General features: G+C 36.6%; 1 protein-coding gene and 1 long non-coding RNA gene across 2 annotated transcripts in view; both read right to left on the reverse strand.

Moving 5' to 3' along the window:
* Positions 1-827: 827 nt before the first annotated feature.
* LOC141378033 (uncharacterized) lies at positions 828-2631 on the reverse strand. Its single transcript, XR_015478376.1, has 3 exons — positions 2609-2631; positions 2392-2509; positions 828-2198 (listed from the first exon to the last, which is right to left on the reverse strand). It is a non-coding gene; the product is annotated as an uncharacterized LOC141378033 (long non-coding RNA).
* Positions 2632-9995: 7364 nt separating this feature from the next.
* The window catches only part of kdm4ab (lysine (K)-specific demethylase 4A, genome duplicate b), a 41847-nt gene continuing 34531 nt past the window's right edge, over positions 9996-17311 (reverse strand). The window contains exon 22 of the mRNA XM_087240645.1: positions 9996-11202. Coding sequence (XP_087096771.1) covers positions 11062-11202 — 141 coding nt within the window. The 3' untranslated portion in view covers positions 9996-11061. The remainder of the gene's footprint in view (positions 11203-17311) is intronic.

Consider the following 17311-nt stretch of genomic DNA (forward strand, 5'->3'; position numbering starts at 1 on the left):
ACATCAAAGGCACTGCATAATTTGTAGGGGCTTCGGGATAAGTATCCACCGGTGGAAATAGAGAATAAAGAAAAGGTAACACTTTATTTTGATGATCCACTTGAGTATTAGTAGACTGTCTGCTTAATATCTGTTGATACTGCTTCTTTAACAGACATTTAACTGACTATAAGAAACTTTGCAAGTACATGTAAACTTGCACTAAGCCTAACCTCAACCCTAACCCCAATCTAACAGTCTACTTCTAAAGTAATGAGAATTAGTTGGCATGTAGATGCAATGTAACTTAAATTCAATAAACGGATGATTAAAATAAAGTGTGACCAAAAAAAATAATTAGCGTACTTGCTGTTCGAAGTATATTTAAACACGAGATGCAAAAATGAAGTGTAATAAATGAAAGTAGCAGCTATAAACAAACATGTAATGTATACGAGTATTTCTAACAAAATGTCTGGTGCACTAAGACAGGCAAGTTGTCAAGCCAACTCACCTGCGTGGAGCACACTCAATCATCATACCTTATGTGATGCATTGAGTGCTTGCTTTAATAAAAAGATAGGTATTTAATCTAGTTTTTAGCCTCAGACAATATCAGGAAGGCTATTCCAGAGTTTAGGAGCCATAAATGAAAAGGCTCAACCTCCTTTAGTAGACCTTGCTATTCTGGGTACTACCAGAAGCCTTGAGCTTTGAAATCTTAAAGAGTGGGATGGATTGTAGCAAGACAGAAGGTTGGTTAGATAAACAGGAGCTAGATTATTAAAAGCTTTAAAGGTAAGAAGCAATATTTTATAATCAATACAGACCTTAACAGGCAGCCAGTGTAAGGAAACTGTAAGAATGTGTTTATATAGTTTTTAAATCTTCTTAATGTTGCATTAACACATTTAACTGCTTAATTGAACACTAACATTTTTGGAAATCACTAAATGTTTTTTACAACTCCCCCAGAGTTGAACAGTTTATAACATGTTCATGTGCTGCTGAAATCCATTCAGCTGACCTGTGGGTCTGCCATAATATTATGCAGCTCCTGAAAATACCACCCAGCACCACGCCCAAGACTTAAACCACCAGTTAGAATCTATGTAATAAAGTGCATCCAGAAGGTATTCATAGCGCGTCACTTTTTCCACTTTTTTATGTTACAGCCTTATTTTAAAATTGATTAAATTCATTTATTTCCTCCAAATTCTACAAACAATACCCCATAATGACAATGTGAAAAAAAGATTTTTTGAAACCCTGAAAAATCAGATGTACATAAGTACTCACAGCCTTTGCTCAATACTTTGTTGATGCACCTTTGGCGGTAATTACAGACTCAAGTCTTATTGAACATGATGCCAAAGCCTTGACACACTTGTCTTTGGGAATTTTCGCCCATTCCTCTTTGCAGTATCTCTTAAGCTCCATCTGGTTGGATGGGAAGCGACGGTGTACAGCCATTTTTAGATGTCTCCAGAGATATTCAATAGGATTAAGTTCTGGGCACTGACTGGGCCACTCAAGAACATTCACAGAGTTGTTGTGAAGTCACTCCATTGATATTTTGGCTGTGTGCTTTGGGTCATTGTCCTTCACGAAGATGAACCATCGCCCCAGTCTGAGGTCAGGAGCAGTTTTCAATCGGGATGTTTCTGTAAATTGCTGCCTTCATCTTTCCCTCTATCCTGACTAATCATCCAGTTCCTGCTGCTGAAAACCATCCCCACAGCATGATGCTGCCACCACCATGCTTCACTACAGGCATGGTATTAGCCTGGTGATGAGCGGTCCCTGGTTTTCTCCAAACGTTACGCCTGGCATTCACTCCATAGAGTTCAATTTCAGTCTTTATGGAGAATTTTGTTTCTTATGGTCTGAGAGTCCTTCAGATGCCTTTTAGCAAATTCCAGGCGGGAAGTAGCTTCTGTCTGGCCACTCTACCATACAGGCCTGATAAGGTTCTCCTCTTTCCACAGAAGAATGCTGGAGCTTGAACAGAGTGACCATCGGGTTATTGATCACCTCCCTGAGTAAGGCCTTTCTCCTTGATCTATCAGCTTAGATGGCCGGACAGCTTTAGGAAGATTCCTGGTGGTTCCAACCATCTTCCACTTTCAGATGATGGAGGCCAATGTGCTTATTGGAAATTTCAGAGCAGTAGATTTTTTTTTCAGTAACCTTCCCCAGCCTTGTGTCTCAAAACAATCCTAAAAGAAAATAGCAATTTTTTGTTGTTTGTTGGTACATGATATATCTACAGAAGAGTCTAGCTTTAAATAGGAAAAGTCTCAAAACCCTTTACTCATTTTTTAGCCAGATGCTAATAGTCTGACTGTCAGCTTCCACGAGACCAAGAGATCAGTTGAATGTATTCAAAAGTGGTAAAACCCAACCGTTTACCTCTGTATATAGTCCACTGAATATACGGATGCTCACACATAGAGGTTGCCTCACACGTCAGCTTTGAATGTTCCAATATGGTGACCCATAGAAACGGATGCCTAATGATGCCTAAGCTCTGTGAGGAACACAAACAAAATTATCAAAGTCAAACAGATAATAATACAGGTGACTCTGACATGTGTCATCTTAAAGTAAATACTCAGCATGTACAAACAGGATATGACTTCAACAGCACTCAGATGTTACAATCTAGCTGGCGCTTTTATTAGGAAGTGCAGACTAATGCAGAGAGACAAACACATAAAACATCCTCTTGATAGGATCTTTCAGCATTTGACCCGGTCACAAATTCTATTATTACTTTGCATAACTATCCTAATTAGCCGAAGCGGGTAACTCATCCGTCTCTCGGGAATCTCTCCCAGGAATATTCCAAGCCTAGTTAACTTGAAGAGCAGCCTCAGAATAACACGTTTACTTCATTAGCTCTTTTACACCCCTGCAAGCTACATTTGAACAGCCCAGGGCAACATCAAAATACTCAGAAAAGAATGATTTCCATACAGATTTCACGCTATGTAAATAAATGAATTAAACTTCGTCAGCAGGTGGCAGATTTTATCCATATTTTGAGCTGACATTTAAAAAAAATAATTGCATTATGACTTGAAATGCATGAACTGACCAGAGAAGTATTTTCAGACACACCTTTCCGGTAACATTGGGCGATCCATCACTGAACAGTGCATGATAAATGTACATACTTTGAGGTAAACAAATAGTTGTTCTTGATAGCCTTCATCAAAACTTGTACTGGTATCACTTAAAGATTCTTGGAAATTGGTCTGTTTAGCAGTTTACTTCTATATATGAGTGGGAATTACTATATACAGTTGAAACCAGAAGTTTACACTATTTCTACATTACCATTAACAATAACATTAAGTTTACATTACCATATTTCTGATGGTAAATTATACTAAAAATTTACCATTTTAGGTCGGTTACGATTAGCTAAATGATTTACATTTGCTAAATGCCAGAATAATGACAGAATTTCTTTTCTGAGAATTTTGTTATTAATTTCTAGATCAGGGGTGGGCAACCCTGTTCCTGGAGAGCCACCTTCCTGCAGATTTCAGTTGCAACCCATATCAAACACACCTGCCTGTAATTATCATGTGGTGTTCAGGTCCTAATTAATTGGTTCAGGTGTGTTTCATATGGGTAGCAACTGAAATCTGCAGGAAGTTGGCTCTCCAGAAACAGGGTTGGCCACCCCTGTTCTAGATAGTCAAGAGTTTACATACATTTCCTTGCTATTTTTTTAGCTTTGCTTTTAAACTGTATAACTTTGGTCAAATGTTTTGGGTATCCTTCCACAAGCTTCTCACGATAGTTTTGGCCCATTCCTCCTGACAGAACTGGTGTAACTGAGTGAGATTTGTAGGCTGTCTTGCTCGCACAAGCTTTTTCAGCTCTGCCCACACATTTTCCATAGGATTAGGTTTGGGGCTTTGTGATGGCCACTCCAAAATATTTACTCTGTTGTCCTTAAAGCACATTTTAAAGCACATTGTATACCCTGAAAACGGTTATCATCCCATGCCTAGTAGTTAATACTGCAGTATTAACAGTGCAGTACTACAGTAAATATTATTGCTTTTGGCCCACACTATATTTAACCCTTAAGCACTGTTCAAATTGACTGCCCTATTGTTATGTTAGGGGTGAAACCATCCACTGAATTAAACTGCTGTAAATTTTGCCACAAATCTGTTAAGTACCCTCAGTCTAAGACTAAATTGTCTAGAAAATCACAGGATTTTAATTGTCTAATTGCCAGGTTCTCAAATGATGTCACTGATTTGATGGGGGGTATATATATATATATATATATATATATATATATATATATATATATATATATATATATATATATATATATATATATACACACACATACATATATATATATATATATATATTTTCAATATAAAAAGTAGTCATGCATTGTTACATTTTTGCTTTTTCTCCCTAATTTACTGATGGTACTGTTTTTGCCCCACAGACTTCCAACATAACCACATTTGATGATGTAGAAACACACAGTTCTTGTTTTTATTTACTCCATGTAGTTCTGAGAGCTGAGTTGCATATTTTGATTTTCATAAAGGTACACATCAAGGCATGAAGGTCACTCTACACACTTTAATCTGCTGTTATACTCCATATAAAATCTAGAAACTAAGTTTTTTTTGCACAGGCCTATGCAAATGGTTAATGATGCCAACTGGTTGGTTTTGCAATCAAAAAATGTGGTTATAATGGAAGTCAGTGGAGCAAAAACAGCCACCAACAGTAAATTAGAAATAAAATCATCAAAAACAATGCATCAAAGGCATTGTTGTTTCACATGTCCAAGACTTCAATAAAAGTAAAAAAAAAAAAATTAAAAATCCAGTCCACAATTACTTTTTATATTGAAAACACTTTTTTTTTTTTTTTTTACCAAATCAGAGAGGTCATTTAGAAATGTGGCAATTAAAGAGTTAAAATCCCATGACTTTCAAAACAATTTAGTGGTTTTGATCAGGACTGAGGTTAATTAACAGATTTATGCAAAAAAAAAAAAAAAAAAGGCAAAAAAAAATTCCCCATCCTAAAAATTAAACGACCATTAAAGTTTAATTTAATGGATGTTTTCATCCTGAACATAACAAAACATAACAAAAGGGAGGTAAATTTGCCCAGAATGTATTGATTTTTATTTTTTTGTATTTCAAAGCATTTTGTTAAAATAAATGTCAAAATAAATTTGCTGATAGTTTATCCCCGTGTGGATGAAAACATCCTTAACAGTACATAAGGGTTAAGTATGCTTTTATGTGCCCAACTGTTCAATTAAAGGATTTTAATAATGTTCTGGAATATTTTCCATAATGTTTTATAGTGGTTTTGATATGCCACTGATAAGAGGTTATAAAATCACCACAGCCACTGTTACAGGTTCCATTAATTCCAATAGAATTGGCCTTCTGCTGTTTTTCAGCTGCATCCCCTTAATTAAGTTAGATTGGATTTTCCAGTTTTCGGTCCAATTTGATCCTGTAGTCAGAGGCTTCTTTTAATGTTTGGTTAAATGCCTGAAAAATTGGATAGCAGTGTTTCCTGATCATTCCATTTATCAGTTAAAAATTAAAAAAATAAAATATTTATTTTAAATTGACCATTTCATTGCAAAATGGGTAAAGTACGAACAGCAAATACAAAAATATAAAAAACAGATAAAAATTAATCAAAATTAAATCAAAAATCTAAACTGTGAAGCTTTGTTTTCTCTATTTAATCTATTTGACCAAGACTGAGCATTCGCAAAGGTCACTGACGCTGATTTATAAACAGCAGCAATTTTTAAAGGCTCTGGTCATTTTGAAGATATTTAAAGGGATGGTTCACACAAAAAGGTTAATTACATCCATAATTTACTCACCTTCAGCCATCCTCAATGCATAGGACTTTTTTTTCTGTCAGATGTCATTTAACATTTTTATTCTGGCTCTTCCCAGCTGTATATAATGCCGTTGGATGGCGGCTTTTGTTTTGAAGCTTCCAAAAGCCCATAAATCAGTTGTCTAACCTATACAACACTAGGGCGTCAACACACGGCTCATGAAAAGAATACATGAGCTTTTGTGACATAAATAGTTCTAATTTTTAAATGATAAACTAATATAACAATCTAATCTAGTATAAAACTAACTGACTTGGTGCGGGCCAAATGCATGTTATGCGCATCTACCTGAATTTAACTAAGTAGAGAAAAGTCTCCCATTGGATATTAACTTCATGATCAATTACGTTACTTAATCCTAAAAGATGCAGGGTGAAGCTCCTAATTTGTAAATTAAATAGCCATCTACTGTAAATAACATGCCAAAAGACTTCCTGTGGTTGTGAAAATGATGTTAATCTGTTTTAGAAAGGTCGAAGTACGCATCAAGCATCCAAAAACATCCAAGGAGACAACTAAAATTGGGTTTAAAACTGCCCAACACATTATTAAAAGCTGGAGAGATGCTGTGGATCCATTATTTTTGAGGAGAAAAGTGGTTGCAAATAATGATCATCATAATAATAATAATCATAACTCAGATGATCAAGTTCAGCAATCAGTCATGTCTGGCAATCAACAAAAACAGCAAAACACTCAAATGACTGTTGCTGCTTGTTCAAATTACTTATTTAAAGTTGAACCAACGCAATTCTTAAGTTTTTTGGAGGACTACTTGATTGTTTTATATTCAATCAACTTAAATTTGTAACAACGTATTAAGTTAACTTAGTCTATTTGTGCTAGGACAACATGAGTTGTGTTGAAGCCAGACTTGTTTAACAGTGAAGAACTCACAGCTGTATTAACAGTGAAAATGAGAGCATTTCAAATATGAAGGGAACTCAAGAGAGTGGGACTAAAGAGCTGTGTAGCCTTAAGGAAAGCACTTACCAGTGAGGCTATCAGGGAAAAAAGACTGATTTTCAAGAGAGCATAACAATTGGACTACGAAGCAAAATAAAAAGGTCATGTAGTCTGATTTCCCTCCAGAGTGATGGCGTGGTAAGAGGAGAGGTGGATGCACCCATCCCTAATGCTTAACATACCAGCCTGTGGGGACAGCACAGTGATAGAGCGCTGCAGTTGGTCAGGTACGGGTTCGGTAACATTATGTGCCTAACAATTGAGGTCAACTGATTACCTAAAGATACTGAATGACTGGGTTACTATGGTTTTTTTGTTCCCTGGATATTCTAGAATAACAATGCCAGGATTTATCGGGCTTTAAGTGTGAAAGAGTGGTTCAGGGAGAATGGGACATGACAGGGAGAATAAGTCCAGACCTTAACTCTATTGAGAAACTTTAAAATGTGATGAAGAATCATCATAATAAACATGAGATCTTGGTGAAAAATGTAAGCAACTCTGGACAGGAATAAATATTATGACATTGAAAAGTATCGTGAAAGTACTGATGGGCAAAGCAAGGCTTTAAGAAACACTGAAACAGTCGAAGCAAATGTGTCGAAACGTTTCGAAACACGTCTTTATACTTAGTGTCATTTTTATGTATTGCTCTGGAACAGTTTCAGCAAAGAAAATGTAGAATTGAGGCTTCAAGTCATTTAGTGGAGCGATGAGAGTTCCTTACTCGCATGCAGAACTAATGGGTTCGAATTTATTTCTAAATGCTCTGTTCTTGTAACGTGTTTTGTTTTAACATTGGTCTGATGTTAAAACAAACAATGTCTTGTTTTGGTCAAAAAAGTAACGTTATTAAAATATATCAAGACATAGTTTCAGAGTATTTGTACGGGCACCTCTCAAAAAAATTTAACTACATGTCGCAACGATGCGTAGCGCAAGCTCTGTGATTGGTCAGCTTGGTAGTGCTGACGAGTGCAAGCGGGACCCAGAGCTCTGGGAATCCGATGGAACGAGTGTACAAGTGTCGATTACCGAGAAGGAGCTCCAGGTGGCAAGTTTTGTTTTGTGTTTACCTTATGATTAAAGTTGTTGCACGACGGTTCCCACCTCAAAATGAGCGAGTTTGAGTCACTTGGTAGCGTTCAGAAAAAACAAAACACCAGCCAAGAAACTACACAATAAGGAACATAAACACTTACTGCCGACTAGTGTTTCGAAAGAGTTATTGCAGAGCAACACAAACAGCACATAGAAGTATAAACGCACGACAACACCCAAGGCATGCACTGTGGGCTAAGCCGACCACTCAACGCAGAAGTATAAATTAGCCTTTACAATGTGCACACTCTTGGTCCAATAGGCTACAAGAGGTAGAGGTATTTATCTGACCCGGTCAGTCAAACGCAGGTTCGCCAGGTCTCGAAATGCTTCTGAAACGACCAATGCTTTGAATTGCTTTAGTCACATGATCTGATTTTTTAAAACACTTCAAAAATCAAAGCTAAAGGTGGTCCAACAAAATATTAGTTTGTGTGACTTTTGTTTTGGACAGGCAGGGTATCTGTCAGTGCTATTTACAATAGTTATTACTTTCTGGCACACAAAATGACAGTGAATATAGTTGTGTTCGACTACATGCAGAGCTGCGGCACATGACTGACACGTGTAACATCAAAGTATCATTACAGCGCTCTGAAATCAGATAATTGATTCAGCCGGTGCAGCATCTGAAGAGCGACTGCAGGAGCAGTGATGACGACACTGATATTGCACAATTGGGCAACAACCAAATACAAGATGTGCAGCACCTGAAACAAAGGATACTGGAAGCCTGTGCTGGCATTTCTCCTGCGGTGTTGCTATCAGTGTGTGAAAAGTAGGAGAAGAGGGTTGCATTGACAATCCAACACACACAGCACATTGAACCTTTTATAAGTGGTCAAAACTTGTAAATAACTCAGGAAAGAATAAAAGTTACCACGCCATTATTTTTTCTTGTGAAATTCCCAATAAGTTTGAGGAGTCAAATGACCCTCTTTCTAAAAAAAAAAAAAGCAAAAGTTGGAAAGTTTTATATCTATTAATGTAAATAAAAGTAAACCCTTTTTAGCATATTCAGAACAAGAAGTATTAGCCTAAAGAGTGATGTCTAAACTCTGAGAATTTGTGCTTATTACTTTGTATTTAATAGGTCTATTCGTTTTTATGTTTATATTCCCCTTTCGTTTCCCCTAATTTCTCTCATGCATTTGTTATACAATTAATTCATAATTCCCTTTTTGTTTAGAAATGTACTATAGTTTGTAGAGACTGTATACTGTTTTATTTGTACTGTAAATCTTTTATTGTTATAAATAAAATAAATAAATAAATGATAATTACTGCCGCAACTTTGAGCCCCGAAGTATCTGGCTTGACGGCTCTGTATTCATCTCCCCTTCGCCTGTGCTCAGCTAATCTTATTGATCACCGGCTGCAGCATGAACATACCACATATCAAAGATTCTGATATGCAACGTTTCACCACCCGATAAATGCAGACATTAACGTTAACCTTCAGGTTGATTTATACTTCTGCGTCAAGCGCACGTGTATGCTACTGCACAGCCTACACATGGATGCGTAGGCCTCGTCGTAGCTGACGCGCACCTCTTAAAAAAATGTAACTACATGTCGCAACAATGTGTAGCGCAAGCCTTGTGACTGGTCGGCTTGCTAGTGATGATGAGTGTGTGGGCGGGACTGAGAGACGCGCGAGCCAGATGGAGCGATTGTTTACAAGTGTTGAGTCAAGTGAAAGAGCTGCTGATGGAACGTTTTGTTTTGTGTTTACCTTGTGATTAAAGTTGTTGATTCCAGCCTCAAAATGAGTGAGTTTGAACCACTTGTACATTAAGGAAGCGTTCAGAAAAACAAACACCAGAGAAGAAACTCGACACAGAGGAACATAAGCAGCTCTCTGCCAACTAAAGTTTCGGAAGTGTTACTGCAGAGCAACAGAAACAGTATAAAACAGGCTTAAGATGAACACATACTTGAATGCCCTCAAATGAATCGTAAAAGGAGTGTTTGTGGGCCGTGATATAACAAGACGCTAAAATAAAACAAGCAGCAAACGTTCAGGGAAAAGGAGACATTGCTTTTAATTTAAAAATAAAGTTTTTTTTTGTAGCCTTAAATTAACAATGGATCTATAATCCAAGACAAAGGAGTGTAATGCCTATCACACAAGACAACTGAAGGGTCTGTAATGCTAAACAACTAAAGCAATCTCCACAAAAAAAAAAAAAAACACATTATTTTAAATAATGATTTGAACGAGGCACTTCTTTAGGCGCCCTCTTAACAGGGCACTTAGAGATGTTGCCTTCCCTGCCTTAAGTACCATGATTAAAAAACTCACAACTGAAGGAAAACAGAAACAAACATGTGGATAAGTGCACCAGTTTAACCAACTAAGAGTAGAAAAAGTAGGAAAAAACCTGCCTTCAACATATAAATAGATCGGTTTACAAACAGAACTGATGCTCAACAAGGAAACGGCCGTTCCTCACACTTCAACAAAAGAATAAATTAAATAAAACTAAAGCTGCTGTATGCACCTAACCGTGAGAGTATAAAGCTATCTCTCTACGACGTCTCATGTTTACAGTAGATCACACATGAGAGCTGCTCGTACTAATAAAGACTAGGTACATCCATGAGGTTTTGATATTGCCAAGCACTTTCAGACCGATAAAAAAGGTCAGCGGGGTGACGCATCATCCATGCTGACCGCAGATCGGTCGGACCATCTAAAGGTTTGTTGATGCTCGGTCAGCCGGTGGGTCTGCAGGGAGGTGATTAAAAAACATTACTGCCACCTGACTAAAGATAGTAGGAGTCCGAGAGCCGTCCACCGCCACCCGCTGATCCCGAACCGCTTGTGTGCTGTGCGAACAAACAAACACTCTTACACAAGACATTCCTAGCATTTCATCTCTGAGACTCTCATCTGTGCTGTCCGAATTCATACTCGGCCTAAAAAGTTGATCTTGATGGTTTTAAAAACAAAAGGCGCAGCGGTAGAATTGTATTTGCCGTTGTCCGATCATGTGACGATGTGTCTGCTCCAGCCTGTTTCTCTGTTTGCCGTGTTATTGGTGAATTGGTTTTTGTTTTAAAGATATTGTTTGTGGATTGAGTTACTCCAAGATTGCTCTGTAGATGGCCGGTTCAATGTAGTCTTCTCTGTAACGGGAGTTGATCACTCGCTGTCTTTTTGAGTCCTGCTTCACTTCCTTCTCCACAAACACTCCTTTGAAGCGCATGTCTGATGCCACAGACTGAAAAAAAGAAAAGATATAAAACAAATTTAGGACAGTTTTTACCAAATATATTACCCATCAAATCAAATCATGATTTAAGATTAAATTGTGTGTGTATATATATATATATATATATATATATATATATATATATATATATATATATATATATATATATATATATATATATATACACACACACACACACACACACCCATATCTATATCCATCAATATCCATATTATTTACATATCCATCCATATCTATATCTATCCTACAATTTATATCCATATCCATCCATTTAAATCCATCTCCATCCAGCCATACATATCTATATCTATCTTCATCCATCCATCCATATCTATATCTATCCTACAATTTAAATCCGTATCCATCCATCTATATCTATCTCCATCCATCCATCCATATCTATATCTATCCTACAATTTAAATCCATATTCATCCATCAATCTATATCTATCTCCATTCAGCCATCCATTTATATCTACCTCTATCCATTTATCTATCCTATCCATCAATCCATATCTACCTCCGCCCATCAATCCATATCTATCTCCATCCATCAATCATCTATATCCATCCATCATTTATATCCATATCCATCCATATCTATATCCTTCTATATCTATCCATCCATCCACCCATATCTATATCCATCCTACAATTTATATCTATATCCATCCATCTATATCGATCTCTATCTACCCACCCACCCATCCTTCTATATCTCTATCCAGCAATCCATTTATATCTATATTCAACCACCCATCTATCTATATCCATCCATCCATCCATCCATTTCTATATCCACCCATCCATCCATATATATCTCCTACCATCTATCCATATCTATCTCTATCCATCTATATCAATCCATCCATCTTTATCCCTATATCTCTTTATCTATCTCTCTCTCTCTTGTTTATTTATATATTCATCCATCCATCTACCTATATCAATACATCCATCTATATTCATACTGTACATCCATCTATATCCATCTAAAGCCATACATTTACATTTATATATATATAGTGAAATCCACATTAAGCAGTCATAGTTCCTATCCCGTCCACCTGCTTTTATGTACAGTTCAGATTATGGAGTGTAATAAAATAGTAATAATAAAAGAAAGAAAAAAACGTGCATACATTTTGAAAACGAACACACACAAAATACTTGTGTACACAACTGAGTAGGATACACTTTTTTAACGATAAGAAAATAACTAAATGAGCTACAATAGAAACTTGTTTACTAAACCAATCGTTTGATATGCATTCAAGTTTGCCACAACTGATGATGAGATTGAATAACTGGACAAAAAACTGATTTCATCTCAAATGTTGTTACAATAGTTTTGCAAACACCTTAGCAAAATTCCACCCTCAAAATTATTTAATTGTTACCTCCTGCCCTACATAATGGTTTTCACAAGCATCAAGCACTGTCTCCCCTTTGACATGCAACCTATTTACTGTTTTTCTGTTAACTGTTTTACTGTGGTCTCTCAGCATACCATAACTATATCAAATTCCTATTATTGTTTATTCATATATAGAGCTAGTTTCCCAGGAAATTATTTCTTTTTTCTTGATCACATGGAATGGAAACTGTGTTCTAGAAAATGTGCAACTATGGATAGAAACATAGCTAGTGTGAGCATGATCAAATTTCATCAAATACTTCATGCATACCACTTGATTTTCCATGTTTATACATGCTCTTTAAATTGTTTTTGTACGGCTTAGATTTCAACACTCTAGGGTCTTTTGCCCCTAAAAAACGCAGTTATAGGAACTATCCACAAGGCCAGTCTCCTCAAAAACAACAACATCAAATAACAACAACAACAATAATAATAATAATATTAATAATAATAATAATAATAATAATAATAATACCCTTTGAAATATCCTCTTTTCCCTTATTACTTTCATAAATTCTGAAGTAGCAAGCATTTCACAAATGGAAAAGAAATGGAGAACAGAAACCAAAGGCAATATCATCAACTGAGAACAGCAAATACAACAGACAGCTGTTCATGGTGAGCACTTTTGAGGGAGTGCACTAAAAGAAATCTGGAATTCTAGTTTTAATTAATATAGCTGTGAAGGGGCATCAATGCCTTTTTGTCTCAGGAAACTATGACGTTTTCACATTGGCCCCGATATGCTTACTGTTTTTCTATTGTGCTTTAATTGAGTCTTGTCTATCCTTCGCTCTGGTGGAATGGTTTGAAAGTCTGTCCTTTAAAAACAGGAATACACTGAGCCAAGATATTAGGTAATCTAGCAGGTTGATTGGCGAATAGCCGTTGAGTAAGGAATCCCTGTATATAGTTGGCAGCTTTTAAGGATTGCCCATTAGTAGCTGTAGCTCTCATCCTCTTTCTGAGTTTAACCTACTCCCTTTTGGTCGAGGGTTTCAGATGCTTTTTTCTTAGGAAAACATGTTACAGGAATAGCTTTGTCCCATCATCTATTGTCACTCTGAATAAATTGTCATATTTTATAAAGTACTTTTTTTAAATGTCTTTTATATGCAATTTTTATATGTGGGTATAGGGATGTGTATATGTGTAAAAACTACCTACGGGTTAGGGTTGTCGTGATAACATTAATTCATGTTACGACACTATACCAGCTAAAGTATCCTAATACCAAGTAGTATTGCCATACTGTAACTCATAACTCAAATCCATGAAATAAAGAAAATTGTCAGAAATACTATATGTTATAATAGGCCTACTTAAATTGAATTATTGATTCCCTTCACCTAAAATGTATTCGTTCTTTTTGTTTATTTTGTAAATAACAGACCAACAACAAATACATTAAAATAGAGACACAAATTTTACCAAATAAAATCTGCATTAATAAAAAAATTAGCATTTTTCCAACAATTGTTTAAATGTTTTCAGTATCTATTTTCATGTAATTAATTCAAAATTTCACTTTGTGAGTTGCTCTTTTTAACCTTACGTTCACACTGAAAGCGGCGAGAGCAGCAAAGTAGCCAAAAGTCATAATTTTCAATGAGAGTCGGCGGCGATAAATGGCAAGGAGCAGCGTGGTGCGTCTTCGGCGGTGTGGATGTCGAGGAGAGTTAAAATCAAGTTAACTTTATGGTAATGAGCTATGACGCAGTTCGGCGGCAAGCAATCAGAATGTAGAAGTCCACCACTTGAGAGGAGTTTAGAGAACACATACCTGTGAACTTTGGTTCCAACCACAGTTGTTCCCAAGGGTTTGATTATTGCGGTCGCCAGATTTTCAATTATTTACAATGTTTTCTTACAGAAACATACATAAAATAAGTTATTGGCGAGTTACTGATGTGCATTAATGTTATATATATATATATATATATATATATATATATATATATATATATATATATATATATTTATCTTTAAAAAACTGAAATCTCGTGCGACAGTACAAAATATTATTGCTGCTTCAGGACACTTCAGACATATGGACACATTGGATAATTAAGTGGAGTAAAGCCACACCACATGCAACTTGATCTTTCATTGTTAAATGAATTTGATAAGAAGTCTGCAACATTTTCACGCTAAAAAGCTTGTTTCATGCAGGAATGCAACTGATAAGCTGCAACGGCCCCTTTAAATTCAAGATCAATGTAGCGAATTTTGACGCTCTCGCCACCGGAGCTGAAGGCACATAGCATTAGCCCCTTTAACACATACAGACCTTTCCAGAAAATTACCGGCAATTTTCCGGAAAGCTTGTATGTGTGAACAGGTCCTTTTTGAAAATACCGGTAAATTCTTTCTGGCTATTTTCTGAAAAAGAGAAGTTGTAACATTACCGGCAATTTGCCGGAATGCTGCGCTGTGTGAATGCAGAAGTAAGATTGCCGGAATAAGCGCGTGCACGTCTAGAACGTGCTGACGTGAGACGTCTGCTTTAGCCAATCACAACAGTCAGACGCATTTACGTCCGCGCGGTTTATGAGAATAAAAGCCTTTGAATATTTTTCCAGACACATTTAGCTGCTAGAAGTTAGTCAGATCACGTTTATGTTCTTCTTAATGCCAACTGTGTAAATAATCATCGATGAGATGCTTATGATAAGCCGTTGTTTGTTTACCTTCAAGCTTTGCGTGTGCCTGTGAAACAGCCTGTGAGCGCCTGCACAAACACATGTTATGAACATCTCGACATGCGAAAGTGATCCTGCGAAAGTTGTTCACAATACTGATCATCCACAGAGTTTGTAATTTAGTCAAATGTTTACAAATACAAGCGCAGCCGTTTAAAGCTCATTTGTGGTGAATGATGTCAGAATTTACCGGTATTTTGGAATGGATGTGTGAATGCTCTTTTCCGGAAAATTTCTGTAACGTCCTCGCCTGTGTAAACATCGCTTTTTTGAATATACCGGTAAAGTCGTTCCGGAAATTATCCGGATATTTACCTGTATCACTGTTTGAAAGGGGCTATTGTCACCAGGGCAGCCAGAGCGACCTTTGATGAATGCACAGTAAGAGATTGTCACAGTTGTTGTAGCTACTTAATCATATTAACAGGAGCAGAACTGTTTTAACTGATTAACTGATTTAGATTCGATCTGAAGCGCTAGAAAACATGCAATAGGCTACCATAAAATGTGTGAACTCTACACAGTTTGCAACCTTAAAAGGCTCCACAGACTATTCAAATAAAATGGTCTATAGTTGCACAAGCATGTGAGCATTTTAGTGACTTTTCCACATGCACCATTATGTACTGTAGATAAACCGTTAATGACGATACTACCGTTTACAAACTACAGTGGCACGGCCAGTATTTTGGAGCCATAAATACACAATACTAACATAGTACCGGTAAACTGTGCAACCCTCCTACAGGTACCAATAAAGTCAACTTAACTGAACTGAAATAAATATAAAACAACCTTATCAATGTTGCATTTTAGAGAGAGAAAGTCCAGATGATGAACAATCACAAATCCTTCTAGTGTGCATGTGTAGGATTGTCAACTTCAGCACAAATTAAATGGGAGGGTCACCCAAGATGAACATTGTCATCCTTTACTCACCCTTGACTTGTTCTAACCTACTTTAAAGAATGGTTACAACTGGCGACATCCATAGTAGGAAAGCAAACACTATGAAAATAAATAGTTACTACTTTCCATCTTTCATTAAAATATCTTCTTGTGTGTTTAACGGAACAAAATAACTTGCATTGTTTTCGATTAAGTCAAGTGAGTAAATGAGGAGATAAATTTCATTATCTATCCCTTTAAGTTGCCATCATACAAGTAATAAGATCTCATTGCAATATTTGCATTTAACATTTATATAAAGAGTTTATGAGAATAAAGTTAAAAATTAATTTAAGAATTTTGGATCTTCAAGACAATTTTGGACGCTTTTAGGTTACCCAATCTTTAAAATAAAACAAATCCTTCTTTATACTCAAAACCAAAAAGCTTCCTATAAAAAATAGATATATTATATTGTAGTAGTTAAACAAATAAAAAGAGAAGAACAATTTATTTTTATATGGAACTCAGTTTCAACCCATTTTTAATTTTTTTTTTTTTTTCAGAAAGATTAGCCTTTTCTTCAGACAGCACAGATCTGCTTGATTTGACTGTCACTTGCCATTTCAGTGGATCTAAAAGCAGGAATTATCTGACTGAAATGGGCTTTTGAAGGAATAATGTAACGGCCCTATTACATTTAACATTTTCTTAAAACCCGAATTTTCCATTACCGATTAAGAGCTCTCAAATGCACAGCTAAAATGTACCGATCACCTCGGTGATTTGTTTTGCCCTGTTCGAATCTGTAGGAATTGCCTGTCTAAATGCTGTTCCAGCTCTAAAGAGCGGTGGAGGCGTGTGTGTGCAATGTTCCTGAGCGGCGGGGGTGAGTTGTGCCCAACGTACCTGAAGAGTAGGAAGGGACGCGGTGAAGAGGGGTGTACGACGTAATAAAAGACCGGGGAGAGACGCGCGATTTCCGGAAGATTAGGATTCATTTGCAGGCATCCCCGAGTCTCTATGAATTTGCGGGAGACTCCCGAAACTTCCGGGAGACTTGGGATGTCTGGGATTACATTACGTT

The sequence above is a fragment of the Danio rerio genome, chromosome 2, assembly GCF_052040795.2.
Source record: "Danio rerio strain M-AB ecotype USA chromosome 2, GRCz13ab, whole genome shotgun sequence".
Classification (NCBI taxonomy): domain Eukaryota; kingdom Metazoa; phylum Chordata; class Actinopteri; order Cypriniformes; family Danionidae; genus Danio; species Danio rerio.